The 23866-nt window shown below is 45.6% G+C and overlaps 1 protein-coding gene across 4 annotated transcripts in view; it reads right to left on the reverse strand.

Annotated features, from left to right (window-relative positions):
• Nucleotides 1-1019: 1019 nt before the first annotated feature.
• LOC142471262 (uncharacterized) overlaps nt 1020-23866 on the reverse strand; it is a 24819-nt gene continuing 1972 nt past the window's right edge. The window contains exons 1-7 of one of the 4 annotated variants that reach the window (XM_075578073.1): nt 22781-23190; nt 15921-16120; nt 14967-15167; nt 10966-11089; nt 10494-10598; nt 9052-9219; nt 1020-5445 (exon numbers count right to left, since the gene is read on the reverse strand). In XM_075578073.1, coding sequence (XP_075434188.1) covers nt 4595-5445; nt 9052-9219; nt 10494-10598; nt 10966-11089; nt 14967-15167; nt 15921-16001 — 1530 coding nt within the window. In that variant the 5' untranslated portion in view covers nt 16002-16120; nt 22781-23190 and the 3' untranslated portion in view covers nt 1020-4594. Of the gene's footprint in view, nt 5446-9051; nt 9220-10493; nt 10599-10965; nt 11090-14966; nt 15168-15795; nt 16121-22780; nt 23191-23866 lie in introns of those variants that run through there. The other 3 variants (XM_075578074.1, XM_075578072.1, XM_075578075.1) reach the window with 3 other exon arrangements.

Genomic DNA, 23866 nt, shown 5'->3' on the forward strand with positions numbered 1-23866 from the left:
CCTGACTACACTACCTGCCTGCCTGCCTGCCTCTACACTACCTGCCTGACTACACTACCTGCCTGCCTCTACACTACCTGTCTGCCTCTACACTACCTGTCTGCCTCTACACTACCTGTCTGCTTCTACACTACCTGCCTCTACACTACCTGCCTGCTTCTACACTACCTGCCTGCCTACACTACCTGCCTGCTTCTACACTACCTGTCTGCCTACACTACCTGCCTGCCTCTACACTACCTGTCTGCCTCTACACTACCTGCCTGCTTCTACACTACCTGCCTGCTTCTACATTACCTGCCTGCCTACACTGCCTGCCTGCTTCTACGCTACCTGCCTGACCTGTGCCTGCCCGACTACACTACCTGCCTGCTTCTACACTACCTGCCTGCTTCTACGTTACCTGCCTGCCTGTTTACCCTACTCTGCAGACCCAGATCCCGATTCGAGGCACTGACTTTAGCTCTCCCCGTGGATTTCCTAATGGTGCCTGCTAGGCAACAGGGCCAAACAATGGCAGCCAGGCTCTATTCTGCGCATATGTGTAGTAAAACAGTGGCGAGGCATTGGAATTACCCTACTGCAATAATAAAGTGAATAGGTGTTGTAATGACATCAGTGGTAAAGAAAATATACAATATAATAGTGTGTTATTTTACAAGATCTCCTAGGAGATCAGTGGAATCCATCACACAGATCCTACACTACAAACGTACTGCCACAGTACACATACCATTAAATGGGACACCTACAGGACAGAGGAATCACTCACGTGTGATGGTACAAGAGGTCGAGTAGCAGTACTTTTTATTTACACACCCAGTGTACCGTTTTTTATTTGCACACCCAGTGTACCGTTTTTTATTTGCACACCCAGTGTACCGTTTTTTATCTGCACACCCAGTGTACCGTTTTTTATTTGCACACCCAGTGTACCGTTTTTTATTTGCACACCCAGTGTACCGTTTTTTATCTGCACATCCAGTGTACCGTTTTTTATTTTCAAAAAATCAAGGAACAGTACCACTACTTTTTAATCAAATGTATGTGTGTGTATGTTGTATGTATCTGAGTCAGTCTGCTTTGTGTATTGGTGTGTGTACCTGAGTCAGTGTGCGGTGTGTCGCTTATCCAACGGAACCCGTTCTGGAAGTAGCGTGGGATAGTGAAACCGTTGTAAAGTGCGTCCCATGTTAATCAGCGGCGGCGAGCGGCGGATAACGCATTCAGGCGTCGGAAAATGATCCATTGAGTTGCATTGTAAAGCGTTGGATATGCCATTCGTTGTAAAGTGAAACATTGGATAGCGAGGACTACCTGTACCAGTCATTGTGCTCTGTGTGTGTATCGGAGTTACTCTGCTCTGTATCAATGTGTATCAGAGTCACTCTGCTGTGTATCAGTGTGTGTATCGGAGTCACTCTACTCTGTATCAATGTGTATCAGAGTCACTCTGCTGTGTATCAGTGTGTGTATCGGAGTCACTCTGCTCTGTATCAATGTGTATCAGAGTCACTCTTCTGTGTATCAGTGTGTGTATCGGAGTCACTCTGCTGTGTATCGGAGTTACTCTGCTCTGTATCAATGTGTATCGGAGTCACTCTGCTGTGTATCAGTGTGTGTATCGGAGTTACTCTGCTCTGTATCAATGTGTATCGGAGTCACTCTGCTGTGTATCAGTGTGTGTATCGGAGTCACTCTGCTGTGTATCGGAGTTACTCTGCTCTGTATCAATGTGTATCGGAGTCACTCTGCTGTGTATCAGTGTGTGTATCGGAGTTACTCTGCTCTGTATCAATGTGTATCGGAGTCACTCTGCTGTGTATCAGTGTGTGTATCGGAGTTACTCTGCTCTGTATCAATGTGTATCGGAGTCACTCTGCTGTGTATCAGTGTGTGAGTATCGGAGTCACTCTGCTGTGTATCAGTGTGTGTATTGGAGTCACTTTGCTGTGTATCAGTGTGTGTATGAGATAGTCTGCGTGACAGTAAAGGCAATGCGGCTCAGATTAATAACGGTTAAGCCCAGACGTTGTCCCAACACTACTGATAGAGGTGCATGGTTATCCCGCACACCCCTCTCTGCCCGTGGCTCATCTGGCCAAAATCCTATACATAAATGTGTATTAATCTATAGGGAAGCCTTTATTTCATGTATACTGTGTCGTTGTTCAACTGCAAAAATGTATTTCTTGTTCCCTGGGAGTGCCAGGCTGGTAATACACTTACCCAGCCTGCACACCCAGGGATCTGGGTTCTGCTGGTTCCACGAGGGGGTTGAGGACAGAGGAGAGTGAGGATGGGCCGGTCTCCTATCTGGGAGACGTTGGCCCGATAAGCGTAGCCATTGTCTGCCCCAGACAGCGAGACGCCTATCTTATCAGGAGATGGCAACCCGGCATTGAGAACAGGGGCAGGTAGGCGCTGTTCTCATTGGTTGGTTTCCTGCTCGCCTTGCCTCTGCCCATCCGTCACACTCCCAGCCCAGATTGGTCCAAACACAGGCGAGTCCTCGCGCAGATTGGTCCAATACATGCATCTGCGCCATGATTGGTCGTGACCCCATTCTCCATGCTCTCCTATGGAGACAGGGAAACTAGAAAAGAAGCAGCTGATTAGGGTTCCACGGCTCATTCTTGGACTGACGTGCAATCAGACTAAGTCGTGTGCTCAGAGGTTGTGTCGGAGACACCCGAAACTGTGGCTGCGGGCTATTCCGAGCGGGACATTTGAAGTCGCTCTGCTGAAACTTTCATCCACCGACGCCTGGAGGCTCCAGACTGCTACAGGAGTGGAAGCCACGCCAGGCACCTAGAACCACTAGGATTATACTTGTATTCCCCTGGTTGTGCGAGTATATCTCTGTTGAGTGATTTGGGTTGGGTCTTCTGGCTCTGGTCAGAATAGAGACTCTTTATTTGAGCTCTGTGTCCTGTCTGGTGCTTGATCTCGTGAAAGAGTTCTGGTCTCCCGTAACAGTCTGCACTGTGTATATCAGTGTATGTATGTGTGTGAGTCGCTCTGCTGTGTGTGTCTGTGTGTGTATATCAGACTGAGTCTGCTTTGTGTATAAGTGTATGTATGTTTTTTCCGGATCAGTTTGCTCTGTGTGTATGTGTATCTGGGCCAGTCTGCTCTGTAGGTATCAGTGTGTGTTTGTGTATCTGAGTCAGTCTGCTGTGTGTGTATCAGTGTATTTGTTTTTATGTATATTAATCCAATAAATTGTGTACTTGCCCTGCACTTGCTGTAACTTTCCCTTTTTCGTATACAAGGGTTTCTGGTATTTTCAAACACTGCCGAGTATCTGTATGGTGGGATCTTCCAAGGGTCGCCACTGCGTCAAATGTCATTCAAAGATTATACGCACTCGTTTCAGTGAAACCATTTATTAAATAAATGGAAATATCGACAGGGTACAACGTTTCGGGGTATTAACCCTTCCTCTGGTGCACCTGAGTCCAGTGTGTGTGTATTAGCCTGCTGTGTGTGTAACGGCATCAGTCTGCTCTGTGTATCAGAGTATGTGTGTATCTGAGTCAGTCTGCTCTGTGTATCAGTGTGTGTGTATCTGAGTGAGTCTGTGTCAGGTTGAAAGTGAGTCAGTGTCAGGCTTCTCTGTGTGTATAAGTGTGTGTGTGTATTGGAGTCAGTTTGCTCTGTGTGTATCAGTTTGGTGTGTGTATGTCTGGATGAGTGTGCTCTGTATCTGAGTGAGTTTCCTCTGCTTATCAGTGTGTGTGTGTATGAGTTAGTTTGCTCTGTGTGCATGCAAGTATCTGAGTAAGCCTGATGTGTGTATCAGTCAGTCTGCTCCGTGTTTATCAGTGTGTGCATATCTAAACCAGTATGTTCTGCGTATATGTTTATTTGAGTCAGTCTGCTCAGTATGTATTAGTGTATGTGAGTTAGTCTGCTTTGTGTATATCAGTGTTTGTGTGTATATTTGAGTCAGCCTGTCCTGCGTCTCTCCATATACTTTATATATATATGCATGCGTACAAGCCCTATTAGAACGTTTCTTGAATGCTATGGCACTATTGTGTAACCTTAGTATCCGTTTCCTCATGCAACCTCTTGATCAAAGTATATTTTAAACAATTATATTTAAATGAAATTATCTAAACACCTATACCTTTATTTTATACAGTGCCAGTAATATGCTGTACAACTAATAATCCAGACCCAGAATGTATTCAATTGATGTCCCTTATGTAGATAAGATACCTTGACCATTCCTCCACAGGCTAGGTTTCCATGATCGGTCATTGTAGTGTCGTCTATATCATCTTCATGTTCAGTTTTTTGGTCATCCACTGAAGTTTAATATAATTATCCGTTGTTTCTCCTCTGGATTTATGAAAAGTCTTCATTTATCTTCTCAAGCATCAGTATCACCCGAGAAAGCAACGTTTTAACCTAGTTCGAGGTTGTTTTTTTCCGGCAACTATGAAAATAAGTCCATGTCAAATCTTTGGAGAGGTCTTCTACATCATTTTTCAAGACTGTTCTCCTGTGTGATTTCTACACTACAAATAATTCCCATCATCCGTCGATCAAACTTCAACACCAGGATAAGGCTTCCGTCATTTTTTTATTTCCCTACGTGCTGGGAAGCTTTGCGCTCCCCGACGTGCACTTTTTTATGTTTAATAAGAGAAGAATTAAAGTTGAAACCCCTATCACATTGATTACACGAATACGGCATCTCTCCGGTGTGAGTCTTCTGGTGCCTCACCAGACTGGCCTTACAAATAAACGATTTAGTACAATCAGTGCATGCGTACGGTTTCTCCCCCGAGTGGATTCTCTGGTGTACAACCAAATTCGCATACTGACAGTAACTTTTACCGCACTCGGTGCACACATGGGGCTTCTTTTCTGCGTGCATACTCCGGTGTTTGATGACACTTGAGTTACGAGTGAAGCGCTTCCCACAATCTGAACAGGCGTACCGCTTCTCTCTTGTGTGGACTACCTTGTGTGAGAGTAGGTGTGAGTTGTCAGTGAATCTTCGCCCACATTCCGGGCATTCATAGGGTTTCTCCCCTGTGTGGATTCTCTGGTGTTTCACATTTTGCGGGTTAGAGGCAAAGGTTTTCCCACATATCGGACATGAGTACGGTTTCTCTCCGGTGTGAGTTTTCTGGTGTCTCAAAAGGTGTGAATTGTTATTAAATGTTTTCCCACATACAGTGCATGGATATTTTTTGTCTCGTCGCCGAACTTTCTTACGTTTTTTAACATGGGTATTCTCAACAATGTTTTTCAAGCATATATTGCATGAATACGGGTTCCCTCCACTAGGAATTCTCTGGACTCTTACAAGTTGCGGGTCGTCATTAAACTTTTCTGCACACTCTTTGCACACGTTTATCTTCTCTTCAGTGTCTTCTTTTTTAATAATCTTTTGGTCTCCTTTCTCGTTCACGCCAAAGCTTTCTGCTGGAGAGGGGAAAAGAACACAAAATAAGGTTATGTTGAGTTCACATTTTTTGCTAATCATTCCTTCCAGGAATGGCAGATGTATGGTGAGAGTTGATGATCAATCCACTGTGGCATAATTACATCAGGAAAATACATTTATTGGTTCTATTTGTCTACACAGAATTCGGAATTTATAAACATGCTAAGGAAGCAGTAAGCCTTAATGTGTCTTCGGTGCCACAGTCATGTGACCGCAGCACCAAAGGATTACCGATGCAGTGGTCCCATTCGGAAGTATGGACTCCCGCTGTGTGATCATGGATGACACTGTCCCTGGCACCGCAGACTTTTTTTGTTCGCCTGTACCCCCGGGGACAGTAAGTCTTGCTACATCTGAATCTCCTACAAACCCAATCTTCTAGATCTAGAACACCACCAGACTGACAGAAGAGCCGAGGAATTAGCATTTCACTGTATTCATTCATCTATTATCGCATGGTCAAACAGTGCAAATACAGCTTTTTTCAGAGATGATTTGGCCCAGTTGTGCAATTTCGTGCGATACGTAAACTTGCAAATAAGGAAATGTCGCACAATGACATTCGCAGAATACTCATGAAGCTGCGAGACTGTATATCGCCAGTAAAGTCACGACCAGAAATAAGTCTCACCTTCCCCGAGTAGGGTTAAAAAAAAGGGGGGGGGAGAGAAAAAAGGAGAGGGGGCTAAAGAGAGAGAGGCACATGGCGGTGCTTAGGAAGATGGGTTAGGCTTCATGGGAAGATGGCTTACCTCGACCCCGCCAGCCCATACAGAGGAATCCCTGGTACTGGATAGACGTCAGAGCCTCCAGATCTAGACCCCCACCTGGTGACCGGCCTTGCGATGTAGACCAAGGAGGCCTTCTATGCATTGATCAGAGGTATGGGGGAGTTCGCTTTTGAAAATATCCCCCCTCCAGGTCTTGTCAGATCTCTCTATGTCTACACTGGCCTGCAGATGGAACCTACAGTCGGTGACGACAACGCTGATGGAGAACTTCAAATACCGAGGGGCCTTCCCTTTCAAGCTGTTAGTTATGCGGGAGGGGGTTGTAGTGGGTAACCTGTTTGGGAAAGAACTTAGCTAGTAAAAATGTATGCCCTGAATGAAAGAAACTTCAAACTTTTCAACTCATTTTCAGTATTCTAGAAAGCATAGCACAGGGTCAAACCATCCTTGGAGGCAATTTCAATGTCGCCCTCAATGCCCCACGGAAAGGTCAATCTCATCTAACATCCCCCCGAAAGTAGACATCAGAGTATTGGAGAGGCCTGAGGGTTTGTTTTTTTTACAACTAGTAGATACCTGGAGAGAACCGAGTCCTCAAACGAGAGACTATACCTTCTTCTCCTTCCCTTATCAATCGTATTGCCGATTAATTAAATTTTGGGGGGGGGGGCGCAAGCTTGATTCCCCAAATATCACGATCAATAATCCATAATATAACATTGTCAGACCATGCCCGGGTGGAAAACAGAAATAATTAATCTCGATATCACGATCCCCAAAGAGTACTGGAAAGTTAACAAAAACTTATTAAAAATAGAAAAATTGAAGTCATTAGAGAAACTGAACAAGACCTATAATCCTTTTTTCAAATTAACGTAGGAAGCGTGACATCTCAGTCTGTTCTCTGGGAGGCTCAAACGGCTACAACGAGAGGAAAACCAATACGTACAGCCTCTTGAAGAAAGCTAGGAAGACTAGCAAAAAACTCTATTCAGGCTAAAATAGACGCCCTCTCTATTATACACACACAAAAACAGACGACTCTGAAGCAACCTTAAGGAGACATAAAGGAGACAAGGGAAGAATTAAATATATTTCTTTCATCACAAGCCGAACAATCTCTGAACTGGACAAAGAGAAAATTCGTTCGAAAAAGTGAACAAAGCTGACTTCCTCCTAGCGGCCAAACGAAAAAACAAAAAACAACCCTCATATAATAATCCAATCGATTAGATTACAATCGGGCACCCTAACCGCAAACCCAGTCCCCATACTAGCAGAATTTCCAAAACTTTACACCAAACTCAAAGATGAGGAAAAACATCCTAAACAATACTACCTATCTAAAAGTCAGCAGACATACCTAAATTGTCCCCATCAAAAAACGCATAATTGAACAAAAAAAAAATGACCCTAGAAGAAATACAGTTTGTCATTAACAATCTAAAAACGAGGGTGTGTGGCCTGGAGAAGATGGACGTGATGAGCTCGAGCTCTTCACGTGACAGACCCTAATCTTTATCCATCACGAGTTATACAGTTGTGAGGATCAAGGAGTCGCGCCGCCCTCTGCGCGCTCCTCCCTCACCTCCGCCCGTTGCCAGGGCTCCCGCATTGCCTCCTCCCGCCGCTGGTAGGAACGCCGCTCCTCCGGGGACCTGCGCGCACCCCGCTCCAGTCTTGAAGACTTGTGTCCTCGCGCCAACGTCAGGGGTCGCGCGGCGCACGCAGGGTCCTCCTCCTCAGAACGATGTTTTGCATCCAAGATGTCGAAAAGGCCTTCGATCGGATCGACTGGCCTTACATGCACGAAAACTCTGAAGGCTATTGGATTCTACGAAGTCTTCCCAAAAGCTATTTTATCCTTATACACCATTCCCACTGCCAGAGTAATTAACCATGGATTTCTTGTGGAAATCTATTAAGAGTGACACACGCCAAGGATGTCCGCTCTCTCCCCGCCTGCTTGCTCTTTGTATGGAACCTCTGGCAATGCACACATGAAACAATGTAAACATACAGTAGCAGGGATCCAAGTGGGAGATCAAATATATAAATTGGCCCTATTTGCCGATGACATCATCCTAACGCTATCTAGACTCCTAACCTCCTTGTCCAATCTGTTCAGTGAGCTTTTCAAAAAAAATAATCAGGTTTCAAAATTAATAACAGAAAATCTGAGGCACTAAATATCAACCTGTAGAAAGAAATCATTAGATAAGTTGGGAAAAACTTTGATTTCAAATGGCCATAAAATACCTTGGGGTATTTAGCACACTCATCAGTGTATACCCTTGGGTAATAAGAATAAAAGAAATAAGTCAAAACCAATGTGCCTGAATAAACAGGTAGGGGAGGAAACGGACAAGAAGAGGAATGCGTTTCCATTCTTCAAGTCAGAAGGGACGGAGGCTTCGTATCAGAATTATAAGGAGTGTAACAAAAATTGCAAAAGGGCAATCAAATTAGCAAAAATGGATAATGAAAAAAAGGATTGCAGTTGTTCTGTAGCACACATAGTGCTTCGAAATGTTAACCCCTTAGGCACTGCATACATGTCACACATCCTATGGTATTGACTATATCATTGTTTTGTTTTCTCTTTTCTTTATGCAGCGGAGGAAATACAGAAGGACACAGTATAACATTGGTAGCGTAGAAACCTGATGAAGGGTTTAGCTTACCGTATGTTGGCCAAAGGATTGACGTAAAGGACCCCATACATATGAGAAGACAAAATATATAAATTAACTCAATAATTTGCCCCATTGGATGTCCATTTGGGCTTCTTTGGTTACCATTTCTGGCTACGGTCACCTTCTGAACAATGCCTTTCTTATTTACATTACCCACCCTTGCTGATATTTTCCACCATGTCTTCCGATTCCCAAGTGTCCTCATCAGAAGGCGGCTCCACTTTAATACAACATGGGGTATTGTAGTTATGATCCACCGTCCAGTGGATGGGGGGAGGTGGTGTGGTAGGCTCTTGTATGTTCACAGTCAGGGGGACATCGCCTTCTGGAAGAGGAGAGCGCAGAGAATAAATTAGTAGTTTGTTCGAATCACACTTTTTTATTTTCAACAATTAATTTATTCCCTTTTTTTAAAATGACAAAATCAGGTAAATATACAGTGATAATAAACATTAATAAATATGATTTAAAAAAAATGAATCTACCCGGACACACACAGACACACAGACACACAGACACACAGACACACAGACACACAGACACACAGACACACAGACACACAGACACACAGACACACAGACACACAGACACACACACTTGGTGCCTGAACTTTTTGTGATATATATATCTATATATATATATATCTATATATATACACTGTATATATATAGATATATATAAAGCTAAGGATGTCTGCAACTCATTATGATGTCACCAGTCTAATGTCACGTGCCAGATATACAGCCTAGAACCCCCCAGCTTCCAGTAAAATGGACGTTGTAGTTTTTCACGGAAACTACAAAAACATTAAACATGGCTGCCAGGCTCACCAATTGAAAGCTGTGATGTCATCTACCAATGACGTTGGGGCTTTGCTATTGGACACCAGTATCAACCTTGATCATGTGGCTATTTGTCTCCACCGGGAAGAAACCCTTCACCAAATGGGAACAGGCGGGTGCCCTTTATCCATATAACTATAACGGGCAGGGTCTCCCTCCCGTCCAGATTCATCGAGCTCCATTGCGGGTTAATGCAGGTAAACGGCCATCAACTCCCATTCAAGTCAACGGGAATTAGCGCAACTGAATGGGCTTTAACTCATTGATTTGAATGGGGGTTGACGCCCGTCCAAGTGCAGTAACCCGTCAGAAATCTCGATGAATCTGGGGGGAGTAGAATTTCAACTTGAATGAACAAACATTTTTTACTCAATTAACCCGTCGTGTGTCCAGGCACATCATTGTTATCGGTGAGTCTGATCGAAACGCAAGTGGAGCCCTCTCCAATTTCATTCACGTCACCGAACGCCATGGTTGCGACCATCTGATCACATGGCACCCAGAGGTCCAGTAACAGAGAAAAGGTTAACAATTGCCAATTTACGTTGAAACGCCAATTACGACGACAACTGAACATTCAAAATGTCTCAATTAAACAAACTACATTAGAAAATCACACCCAAAAATATTCCAATAAACTGATGATAAAAAATCAAATTAAAAAAAAAAACAACAGGTGAACAAGACTATAATGAGATTTATTGAAATGAAGTAACGGACAATGGTTTACAAAAACAATACCTTTATTAGTACTCACCTATGCTGGCATTTTCCGATAATTCCTCTTCCGTTGTATCTTGGTGACCCCCTACGACACGCATCTCCGTCTGTTCAACACTTGGTAGAGTTTCGTCAGGAAAGTCTACAATACAACATTTACACTCTCATTTCCTTCCTTCAAACTAGTCTAACCAATGCTAAGAACCGAGACTGTGATTCTTGTGTTTCTCGGCAATGAATCACAAATGGCATATTTGGGGGAATGTTTGTCAGAAATGTGCTTTCTTCATCCTTATCAGAGAGCCAATAAAGATATGCAGAGGGGGTGTTGCCTGTACAAACTCTTGTTGGATACACTGTAACAAAACGGGAGCAGTCACTTTGGCCCTAGGATTGTTTGACCCCTCAAACATGTCACTGTTATTAGTTCACTTTGGTCCTATGGGGGACTGACCCTATAAATTATCTTTATTAGAACTTAAGAAAGCAAAAGTGCAAAGTCTTCTTACCCAGCGAGCATAAGGTCTGGTGGTCCTCCAGCATCACGTCCCTGTAAAGTTCCTTGTGACCTTCTAAATACTCCCACTCCTCCATGGAGAAATAGACTGCAACATCATCACACTTTAAAGGTACCTGAGACACAGAGACCCCAGCACTCAGTATCCAGACACCTCAGAGATACAGAGACCCTAGCACTCAGTATCCAGACACCTCAGAGACCCCACCACTCAGTATCCAGGCACCTCAGGGACCCCACCACTCAGTATCCAGGCACCTCAGAGATACAGAGACCCCACCACTCAGTATCCAGACACCTCAGAGATACAGAGACCCCACCACTCAGTATCCAGACACCTCAGAGATACAGAGACCCCAGCACTCAGTATCCAGACACCTCAGAGACACAGGGACCCCAACACTCAGTATCCAGGCACCTCAGAGACCCCACCACTCAGTATTCAGGTACCTCAGAGATACAGAGACCCCAGCACTCAGTATCCAGACATCTCAGAGATACAAAGACCCCAGCACTCAGTATCCAGACACCTTAGAGACAGAGACCCCAGGACTCAGTATTCAGTCACCTCAGAGACACAGACCCCACCACTCAGTATCCAGGCACCTCAGAGACCCCACCACTCAGTATCCAGGCACCTCAGAGATACAGAGACCCCACCACTCAGTATCCAGGCACCCCAGAGATACAGAGACCCCACCACTCAGTATCCAGACACCTCAGAGACCCCACCACTCAGTACCCAGACACCTCAGAGACACAGAGACCCCACCACTCAGTATCCAGGCACCTCAGAGATACAGAGACCTCACCACTCAGTATCCAGACACCTCAGAGATACAGAGACCCCAGCACTCAGTATCCAGACATCTCAGAGATACAAAGACCCCAGCACTCAGTATCCAGACACCTTAGAGACAGAGACCCCAGGACTCCGTATTCAGTCACCTCAGAGACACAGACCCCACCACTCAGTATCCAGGCACCTCAGAGACCCCACCACTCAGTATCCAGGCACCTCAGAGATACAGAGACCCCACCACTCAGTATCCAGGCACCCCAGAGATACAGAGACCCCAACACTCAGTATCCAGACACCTCAGAGACCCCACCACTCAGTACCCAGACACCTCAGAGACAGAGACCCCAGGACTCAGTATTCAGTCACCTCAGAGACACAGACCCCACCACTCAGTATCCAGGCACCTCAGAGACCCCACCACTCAGTATCCAGGCACCTCAGAGATACAGAGACCTCACCACTCAGTATCCAGACACCTCAGAGATACAGAGACACCAGCACTCAGTATCCAGACATCTCAGAGATACAGAGACCCCAGCACTCAGTATCCAGGCACCTCAGAGATACAGAGACCCCACCACTCAGTATCCAGACATCTCAGAGACCCCATCACTCAGTATCCAGACACCAGAGACCCAAGCACTCAGTATACAGACACCTTAGAGACAGAGACCCCAGGACTCAGTATTCAGTCACCTCAGAGACACAGACCCCACCACTCAGTATCCAGGCACCTCAGAGACCCCACCACTCAGTATCCAGGCACCTCAGAGATACAGAGACCTCACCACTCAGTATCCAGACACCTCAGAGATACAGAGACACCAGCACTCAGTATCCAGACATCTCAGAGATACAGAGACCCCAGCACTCAGTATCCAGGCACCTCAGAGATACAGAGACCCCACCACTCAGTATCCAGACATCTCAGAGACCCCATCACTCAGTATCCAGACACCAGAGACCCAAGCACTCAGTATACAGACACCTTAGAGACAGAGACCCCAGGACTCAGTATTCAGTCACCTCAGAGACACAGACCCCACCACTCAGTACCCAGACACCTCAGAGACCCCACCACTCAGCACCCAGACACCTCAGAGACCCCACCACTCTGTATCCAGACACCATCAATTTTGCACAGAAAAACTTAATGGTCACTGTCTACGTTAACATCTGTCCGGTTTGGTTAGGCCAGGAGTCTAGACCTTGGCCAGAATGCCCTGAGTGGCCCACATTATATAACTGGTAAGATCTCCATTAGAGCACTTTGTTAAATTATGTGGACTCCAGAACTCCAGAAAGACACACAAAAGAATAGAGAGTTTATGTAAAGAAAAGCTACTAAAATGGTGCCTGGTCTACATCGGGGGCGCTCAACTCCAGTCTTCAAGGGCCACCACAGGTCAGGTTTACGGATATCCACTGCCTCAGCACAAGTGGCTCTATCAAAATGATTGAGCCACCTGTGCTGAAACAGGGTATATCCCTAAAACCTGATGTTGTGGTGGCCCTTGAGGACGGTAGTGGAGCTCCCCCCCTGGCCTACATCATCAGGGAAGACTAAAGGACCTCAACATGTGCAGCTTGCAGAAGAGAATGGAGAAGGGGGGGTATATAATTACCACTTTCAAATAAATCAAGTGTGCATTAACACAAGGTGCACTCAGTGAGACTCTTCTCACCCTCAGTGGCTCACACTATAGATCTCGGGCTGGGCTGGAAAACTCCACCCGTCCCTGACAAGTGGCAAAACAAAGAGCAGACGAGTGACAGATATAGACAGGCGTGTGCAGGTAGCGTGGCTGTCACTCGCCCCGGAGCCTAAAGGTCATTTGGTTTGGCACCTCGAAGTATGCAGTCGGGAGAAGGCCATTACAGAGTCTTTCGCCCAGCTACATTCAGGGCTTTATTGAGGTAAGGATCGGGGTGGGTAATATGAAGGGGGCAGATCTGTGTATGACATCGGGTGTGGGAGTACAATGGGAGGCCCTGTGTGGATATGAAAGGGGGGGAGGTTCTGTGTGGGCACGATGGTGGGGGCCCTGTGTGGGCATGATGGTGGCAGCTCTGTGTGGGCATGATGGTGGGACCTCTGTGTGGGCATGATGGTGGGACCTGTGTGGGCAAGATGGTGGGACCTCTGTGTGGGCATGATGGTGGGACCTCTGTGTGGGCATGATGGTGGGACCTCTGTGTGGGCATGATGGTGGGAGCTCTGTGTGGGCATGATGGTGGGAGCTCTGTGTGGGCATGATGGTGGGAGCTCTGTGTGGGCATGATGGTGGGAGCTCTGTGTGGGCATGACGGGGGAAGGGGTGGGAGTGACTTCTTACCATGAGTGGTGAATGTTAGTGATATTTTACGGCCCTCATCATTGGTCAGGCCGGGTCTAAAGTACTGTATTAAGTTCTGGAGACCACATCTCCAGAAGGGCATAAACAAACTAGAGAATGCTTAAAGAAGAACTACTAAAATGGTGCCATGGTTTACAGAGAGATCACACAGGAAAGACTTTTAAAAAAATCGAAATATGTACAGCATGAACTTGGGAAGGAGGAAGAGAGGAGGGACTAAGAGAGGTGAGAGACAGGAAAAAGAGGGAGGATATTTCATGATTATTGCTGCAGTGCTTGAGGTGGCCCAATGATAATGTAAGAGGTAATGTGTCCGTTTTGGTCAATTTTGATGAACTATTGGGCAGAGTCGACAGGTCACAACATGGACAGCTTGGACAAAAGAAGGGAGATGGGGATATGATGAAAACTTCCAAATATATCAAGGGTTTCAACACGTATCAGGAGGGGAGTATATTTCAGATAAGGTCTACAACACGAGGTCATTTTATGAAACGGGAAGGCTCAGGGGAAATGGGAGGAAGTCCTTCATTTAAAGAGCGGCTGATTCATGGAACAGCCTCCCCAAAAGAGGTGGCAGAGGTTAATACAGTTAAAAGCCCTAGCCATAAAGAAAGCAAAAGTTTAAAGTCTTCTTAACAATTGAGCAGAGGGTGGCGATCCTCCATCGTGCCGTCCTCATGTATCTCCTTGTGTCCTTCTAATATTTCCGATGTAACCCCTAAACGTGTCACGGTCATGAGTACTCTCGCACATTTTTTGTCTGATCATACCTAACTCTCTGTGACAACTGCGTGAAGATGGTCAAATCTAACATTACCCAGCAGCCCTCACCTGTTCTGTCAGCAGGTGGATGATCTTGGTGGTGTGCTCCAGGACCTTATCAGCCAGCTTCTTGTTGTCCTTTCCGCCATGTGTAAGTGAGATAGTCGGAAGCTCCATGATGGAGCTCTGGGTTCTGCTGAGGGCTTCTTGGACATAAGGATTCTTACGGCAGAGGACATCTTCAGCATGCTTCTTAACCACAATATAGTCCTACATATTAAAAGACAACACAAGAAACAGGTTGGATTAATTTCCCTTCTTGAAGGTCGTACTGTAGTGAGAACAGAGGCCCAAGCGTGATGGTACTGAGGGGTGAGTCCCACTGGCTTCCTTAAACTAATCTAACCATAGCAAAAGCCAAGATTTGGCTACTTTTCTTTCTCTGCAAATGAATTACCAACTGCATTTTTTCTGAACCTTTGAATAGAGGAGTGTTTGTGAATGAAGTGTTCTCTTTACCCATAGCCCACCCTGTTCCGATCAGAAAACAAATAAAGATAAGGGGAGGGGGACAGCCAGATGAAATAGAAACCCTTCCAAAGTCTCAGGTCTCCGTATTTACAAACTAAATAATGATTTAAAAAACTTATACTAAAAAATAAATAAACCTATACAGTACTAATATAGATTAAAGATCTTAGTTAAAAAAAAGTAATGGATCACCAGATGTGACCACTTAAACATGTCACTGCCATTAGTACGCTTTGGGCCTAGGAGTGACGTCCATTGACCAAGCACATTCTTTGCTGGGCAAAGCCGAGCGTCGGACCTCCTTCTGCTTCATCACATCCACCAAGGTCCTTCTAATGAAAGATTTGCCTTTGCTCCATCATCTTACCTTCCCCATGGGACTTTGCTTTGTCTGATTGTGTCTATCAGCATCTCAAGGCACCTCACCACCAGCCTTGGTATAGAGAAAGAGATAAGAGTGGTGTCATTATGACCTTCTCCAGAAGTCCTCACCTCTCCAGTCAGCAGGAAGATGATCTCCAGGGTGTGATTCAAGATCTCCTCGGTCATCTGATTCTGGTCCTTAATCATCATCAGTGACTTCGTTAGATGCTCCAAGAATGGGGCTGTGAGTCTCCGATACTTCTGGAAGAGTTTGACCTGGAGGTGACCTCCGTGATAATATGATTCTTGTCCGTCCCGTTAATAGCATTCTACACATGGGGAGAGAAAGAGGAATGTATGTGTCACCCCGCAGTGAAAGAAAAGCATAACCATCATGCTTATCGTAACCTATTACAAACAGGTCTCCTTCCCTCACAACGAACTCCCTTGCAATATTTAGATGTATGTGTGTGTGCTTGTGTCTGTGTGTGTGTGTGTATGTACATACATATATACATATCTATGTATATACATATATATATATATATATATATATATATATATATATATATATATATACACATAAACACACACATATGTAAATGTATATATTATATTAATAAATGCAAAAAAAGAAGCACATGCTCAGTAGCACTGTCAATTTAATATAAAGTGATTACAACCGAATCAAGATTAAAAAGACTCAACAATATTGAAAATGTTCTGAAAGTTCAGGTGGTTACGTTACCACTCGAAGTCCTGTAAGCGGAATCCAGCTGCATGATAGATGTTTTCTTTGCTGTAACCAAAATTTACTCCGTACCTCTACTGAATAAATTTCTAACGCTGTAGGCATATACCAAAGAATAACCGAAGCAAACAATGAAAGTGTGGTATTAAACCTCTGTGGAGACGTCACAGACAGGGGTGGTGTCCCCAAATTATGGTTATATGTGATTAGGGAATCCGATATTAAGCGGGTCCCGAGGCTTTGCTGCCTCTCTCCTCCGACACAAAACCATGTGTGCCTCTGAGTGGAAGCTTCAGGCGTCCCGGACGAGAGAGAGGCGTCTTCGGGCGTCCCGGACGAGAGAGAGGCGTCTTCGGGCGTCCCGGACGAGAGAGAGGCGTCTTCGGGCGTCCCGGACGAGAGAGAGGCGTCTTCGGGCGTCCCGGACGAGAGAGAGGCGTCTTCGGGCGTCCCGGACGAGAGAGAGGCGTCTTCGGGCGTCCCGGACGAGAGAGAGGCGTCTTCGGGCGTCCCGGACGAGAGAGAGGCGTCTTCGGGTGTCCCGGACGAGAGAGAGGCGTCTTCGGGCGTCCCGGACGAGAGAGAGGCGTCTTCTGGCATCCCGGACGAGAGAGAGGCGTCTTCGGGCGTCCCGGACGAGAGAGAGGCGTCTTCGGGCGTCCCGGACGAGAGAGGCGTCTTCGGGCGTCCCGGACGAGAGAGAGGCGTCTTCGGCGTCTCGGACGAGAGAGAGGCGTCTTCGGGCGTCTCGGACGAGAGAGAGGCGTCTTCGGGCGTCCCGGACGAGAGAGAGGCGTCATCGGGCGTCCCGGACGAGAGAGAGGCGTCTTCAGGCGTCCCGGACGAGAGAGAGGCGTCTTCAGGCGTCCCGGACGAGAGAGAGGCGTCTTCAGGCGTCCCGGATGAGAGAGAGGTGTCTTCAGGCGTCCCGGACGAGAGAGAGGCGTCTTCAGGCGTCCCGGATGAGAGAGAGGCATCTTCAGGCGTCCCGGATGAGAGGCGTCTTCAGGCGTCCCGGATGAGAGAGAGGCGTCTTCAGGCGTTCCGGATGAGAGAGAAGCGTCTTCAGGCGTCCCGGATGAGAGAGAAGCGTCTTCAGGCGTCCCGGATGAGAGAGAAGCATCTTCAGGCGTCCCGGATGAGAGAGAGGCATCTTCAGGCGTCCCGGATGAGAGAGAGGCATCTTCAGGCGTCCCGGATGAGAGAGGCATCTTCAGGCGTCCCGGATGAGAGAGGCATCTTCAGGCGTCCCGGATGAGAGAGGCATCTTCAGGCGTCCCGGATGAGAGAGGCATCTTCAGGCGTCCCGGATGAGAGAGGCATCTTCAGGCGTCCCGGATGAGAGAGGCATCTTCAGGCGTCACGGATGAGAGAGAGGCGTCTTCAGGCGTCCCGGATGAGAGAGAGGTGTCTTCAGGCGTCCCGGACGAGAGAGAGGCGTCTTCAGGCGTCCCGGATGAGAGAGAGGCATCTTCAGGCGTCCCGGATGAGATGCGTCTTCAGGCGTCCCGGATGAGAGAGAGGCGTCTTCAGGCGTTCCGGATGAGAGAGAAGCGTCTTCAGGCGTCCCAGATGAGAGAGAAGCATCTTCAGGCGTCCCGGATGAGAGAGAAGCATCTTCAGGCGTCCCGGATGAGAGAGAGGCATCTTCAGGCGTCCCGGATGAGAGAGGCATCTTCAGGCGTCCCGGATGAGAGAGGCATCTTCAGGCGTCCCGGATGAGGCATCTTCAGGCGTCCCGGATGAGAGAGGCATCTTCAGGCGTCCCGGATGAGAGAGGCATCTTCAGATGGTGTTTTGCTGCAGTCTTGAAGAATCCAGCTTTAGCAGAAAACTCTCCGGAGATCTGTTCCTTTGAACTTCCACGCCAAACAATTTGCGCTTGTAGCTTATTAGTATCCAAGCAAAGACCCAACACATTTTGTAGCGTTTATACGAATTTCTCAAAGGTATAAATGCTGGGATATGACGCGATCTTTTATACCCCAAGTGTTAAGTAGGTAACAACCAGCTTGAGACCAATTTTAAAAGTTACAGCGTCTCTCTTAGTGTTATCAAAGGGTTCCTACAGATGAAGTCTTCGGTTGCTTCTTGTCCCCCTCGCGGCTCCCGTGTGGGACCACCCCCCCCCCACGCATTTCACCCGGCTTTTTACAAGCAGTAGCGGGTGAATGCGTGCCGCGAGGAGTCACAAATTCCCCCCGCGGGCAGCATGCGGACTGCACAAAGAGCATCACTGAGTGGGTGGGAACCAGAGACTTTATAACCAGAGACTTTTCCAGGGGAGTCAGGGAAAAACAAACGCCCTGACTCCCCTGCGGATGGACCCCTCAATTGGAAGATCTTTACCCTTTGGACATTTTACTATCACGGTGTGTCTTGGATGGTCTCATGGACTATGGTAACTAATGTGAACTGTTAACCATTGTTGATCCCATACTAACAGTCTCTTTTTGGTACTGTGCCTGGTTTGCCTTGATTATACCAACTGCATTTACGGTGTATGTATATAATATATGTATTTGACATCAGCATGTATTATGCAATCTGGTGCATGTGTTATCTATGCTTGCTGTGTGGTTTTATATTTACTAGGGGTGAGGCCGGCCTTGTAGGTTCAAGGGGTTATTGTTATCCCCTTGTTCTACATATATTTTGTGCTTATAGGCTTTTTTCCCCTTGCCTTGGGTATTAGGGGTCTATCAGTATCTTCATAGGGGATTTCCCCTGTCTGATACATATTCTATCACAGGAGGATGTCAGGGTTTGTTTTAATATTTTTTGTATTTTATGTTTGATTATTTGTGCTGTTCAATAAATCATCATTTTCTTTGATATTTGTTCTGAGTATACAGTACTTGAGTGCTGAGTTGGGATGCTTTTCTTTTTCTTTTCATTGTTATATTACTTCTAGTCCCTAGCACCGTGGTTATTATACAGGCATACCCCGCATTAACGTACGCAATGGGACCGGAGCATGTATGTAAAGTGAAAATGTACTTAAAGTGAAGCACTACCTTTTCCTCCACTTATCGATGCATGTACTGTACTGCAATCGTCATATACGTGCATAACTGATGTAAATAACGCATGTGTAACAGGCTCTATAGTCTCCCCGCTTGCGCACAGCTTCGGTACAGGTAGGGAGCCGCTATTGCTGTTCAAGACGTGCTGACAGGCGCATGCGCGAGCTGCCGTTTGCCTATTGGGCGACATGTACTTACTCGCGAGTGTACTTAAAGTGAGTGTCCTTAAAGCGGGGTATGCCTGTATTACTAATTTAAGTACTCATTATTTGCTTAGTCTGTTGCAGGCAGTTTGTCTTGTTGTAATATATATATATATATATATATATATATATATATATATATATATATTTATATATATATATATGTGACAGAAAATATAGACAGCGCCCTTCACACACTACACCTAAATTGCTGCAGCCCTGACAGATGTGGCAAGTAATTGCACCAGGCAGATATGCCCAATAAACAGTATTGTGAAAATAACTAAATGTATTCTGGCAGGAAAAACTAAAAATTACTATTTAATAAAAACATAAGAGCAAAAATAAAGTGTGCATAACATATAAAAATAGAATAAAAATGAAAAAAAAGCAATCAAAAAGATATATTGCCAATGATTGTGAGTAGAAATGACACTGAGTGTCACTGGGACTTAACTAAAAAATGCAAATATAAAAATGGGTTCATAAGATAAGCAATGAAAAAAAATTCCCAATACACGAATATGAGCCCATAAATGCAGTGAATATTAAAAATACTTAAGTCCACATGTGTCCATGACTCTGCGGATTTCATCGGAAGAAACGCGTAGGGATATCTGGCAGTGAACCTACGGTGACAGGGCAGCTCCCAGCACCAGCGTGAGGAGGCAAGGACTTGCCTGAAGATTCTTTTCCGGTTTCAAGTGTGAGAAGAAAGGCTAATGGCGGCCGCATGTGGAGATTGAATGCTCACAAACACTAAGGATTACTCCCCTGGAGACAGCAGCTGACAGCAACATCCATTTTGGAGCCAATTCTGACACTCACACACAAAGAAGAGACCGAGGAGTCCTCAGTTGGTGCATGGGCAGGTCCCATAACATGCTATATTTTATCAGACAAATTGTAAGTGTGCATTTGTCTTGTCCATGAGATATTAAAACTTTGTTTATCTGATTTTATACAAGGATCGGGCGCTTCTTTTCTCTTTTTCTCTAATATATATATATATATATATATATATATATATATATATATATAGCAACTGTAAATATTACTGTATGTTCATTTGCATGTCTTAGACAGATCTGCAACCCTGTCTTTCCCCATTGTCACCCAGCATACAGCGCTTCCACTGCAGCAAGGGATTCTGGGAAATGACATGCAAATGAGCACTCAGTGCCATTATATATATATAATGGAAACACAACATGCAAACAAGACAATATTAAAAATATAAATATTGCAAAATATTACAATGATTAAAAAGCGGTGTCTATATGCACCCCACGAAAGGTGTAACCTGGGGGGTCCTTAACCTTTTGACCTTTAACTGCTCCTAAGGGACTAGCAAGGTCTCCAATCACCCCATACCAATAATTTTCTATATGACGTACTGGTACAACAGTGGCAGTATCTAGACTGAATCGTTTAGTATAGGGCTCTGTTACCCAAGAGAATTGCTTACATTACAGGAATGCTTTTGTTTACAAGAATCATAAACTGTCTTTTGAAGTAGATACACTATCTTCACCTGGACAAACATCCCAGAAGAGATATTGACAAACAAAAGGTTTATGTACTTCACACCCTGATAACAAATCTTCTCGTGTTGACTATCAGGGACTTGAAAACAAAAACTGTATTTCCTGCATTAACATCTAAACCCACAGGCAGACGCAGCTGCTATATTCCAATCAGTATGTTGACCTGTCCGAACATTTATTGATAGATCTGATATTTCTAGTTTTTTCCCACCACCTTCAAAGCAACACACACACAATTTAGTTTTGAACATACTTCCTCAACCAAATCAAAACCTCCTACATGATGAGCTATGGGTTTAGAAAACACATTTAAACTAGAAAGATTTTGAGTTAGTTAGTAAGGCTGCGAACCCGAACCACCAAACCCTTGTCCGAGTGGTCCCTGCCCCCGCTGCCTCCTTCCGACAGGGCTGACTACGTACTGTGACGCGTCAGCCGGCCGATGCTGCAAGAATCTTGTGAATTTCGGCGTTGACGCGTCACGTGGTACGCGAGTCAGCCAATGGGGAGGAGGGGAGGGAAGGAGCTAGGTGGGAGGCGCCTTGGGCGGGGAGCAGGGAAGGAGCTGCGTGTTATTAAAGTGTGTGTGTATATGTATGTATGTGTGTGGGGGGGTGGACGGCACCATGATCGGAGCCCGCCCCCCTCCCTCCCACTCCCGCGCCCCTCCCGCCCCCCTCCCTCTCCGGCTCCCGGCTCCCTACAGACCGTATATCGCGGTCTGTGTCTGTCAGCGCCCCGCCTGTCTGCAGTGCGGGCGCGCTGACTGAGGGAGCGGGGCCTTAGCCTTAGAAGTACAGGAGGAGAGAAGGAGAAGAGAGCTCAGTGAAGGTAAATATGATCATAATTCTTGTGCACTTGTAGATCTGTATATATCTGTGTTTTATAGCAATGTATTGTTAGTTAGGATGAACTGTATTGTATTGTTTTGTTAGGCCTGTAATAAGTACAAACCTTATAAGGAAGTATATGTAGTATTACCGTGTAAATTGTTATATTCTGTTGTTGGTCTAATAAACATGTTTATATAATTGATTGGAATCTCTATCGTGCCATAACTCTCATAAACCAGGGTGTGCATGTGTTTCCTATTGGAACCCATATCTACACATTCATCTCCCTAAATAATAGTTTGCCATATAATTATATTATTATAAGCCAGCAATAATTTTATAGATGAATACACTATAAATCCATCTATATTCCTATTTCTGAATAAGGCTAAACATTTTAGGCAACAGGCTCTCTCTTTTTAGTAAGTACGTGTAATGAACAGAGACGGAAAATAATAGGTGGATCCCTATCCACCACGCTTTTGTTTGGCGGGAGATACAGAAGCTGTCCCACGATGTAGGGGGGGAATTGACCATGGTGAACAACCCCCGGTGAAACCCATTCGCGGAGGGCACACAAGACTGAATGAGTCAACTGCATGTGGAATGATCCATGTGGACAATGTTACCCAGTAATTCTGCCAGAGGCTCCCTTCTACCTCTGCAGGCAGCCGAGTTTGATCATGGCAGCCTGTCCAACTCCAGCGTATCACTGAGGCGTGAACGAGCGGCTCACCACTCAGAACTGATCTGTAGAAGGCACACGGACCGCATTCTCTGGTAAGGACTCTGGTTACAAGAATCTTTATATCCTCTAGTAAGGCGCGAATGCTATGCTCTGGAGGGTACACATTGCGTTATTCTCACTCCGGTCAAAATAGGAGGAGGTTACCCTAAAGGGTTCTACCAGTCACACGAGGAAGGACTGATCTTCGGGACTCCAGATTGCAACACTGTCTCACATTTCCACACCTACCCACACCATTGATATACACTCCCACTCCACACACACCTTTTGTAAAGCGCTGTATACACTGTGGGCTCTTCATTCATTTATACATACACACACACACACATCACTAACATTCAGGGACCATTTAACACCTCTAGCCATAAATCGCATCTACACAGGGGGGGGGGGAGGGATATACACAGATAACATTCGAAGATGCACTATTTTTAAGTAAACCCTTTGCTTGCTTTATTCATTGTAACATTGCCGGAAGAAGAGATCAGTGTATCTCGAAGGCTCGCACAAATAAATGCATTTCGTTAGCCACAGAACGGTATCGTCTATTCATTTTTGATTATTGAAGCTCGGCTAACACGGTACTGATACCTCTACATGTATATATATATATATAAAAAAAAAAATATATATATATATACACACATAATCTGTGAAAATATAATATATATATACAGATAGAATGGTACGTGAATTTCTGTTTATGTAAGTCTATATAGTATACACACACACACATATACACTGGCGACACACTTTATTCGAGCTTGGCTAGTCCCACGAATTCGGGTATACCCGGGTGTATTGAGGTTTGTGACTGTTTTCTGCCCGAGTGCATTGAGTTATTTTCCAAGCAGGGATTGAAGCATTTTATTCCCGCTGGCTGCAATACTGCACAGTATATATATATATACTGCATTACAATTCATGAATTTATGCCATCTGGTAGACACGCGAAGCATTGCAGCCT

The sequence above is a fragment of the Ascaphus truei genome, chromosome 20, assembly GCF_040206685.1.
Source record: "Ascaphus truei isolate aAscTru1 chromosome 20, aAscTru1.hap1, whole genome shotgun sequence".
Taxonomy (NCBI): domain Eukaryota; kingdom Metazoa; phylum Chordata; class Amphibia; order Anura; family Ascaphidae; genus Ascaphus; species Ascaphus truei.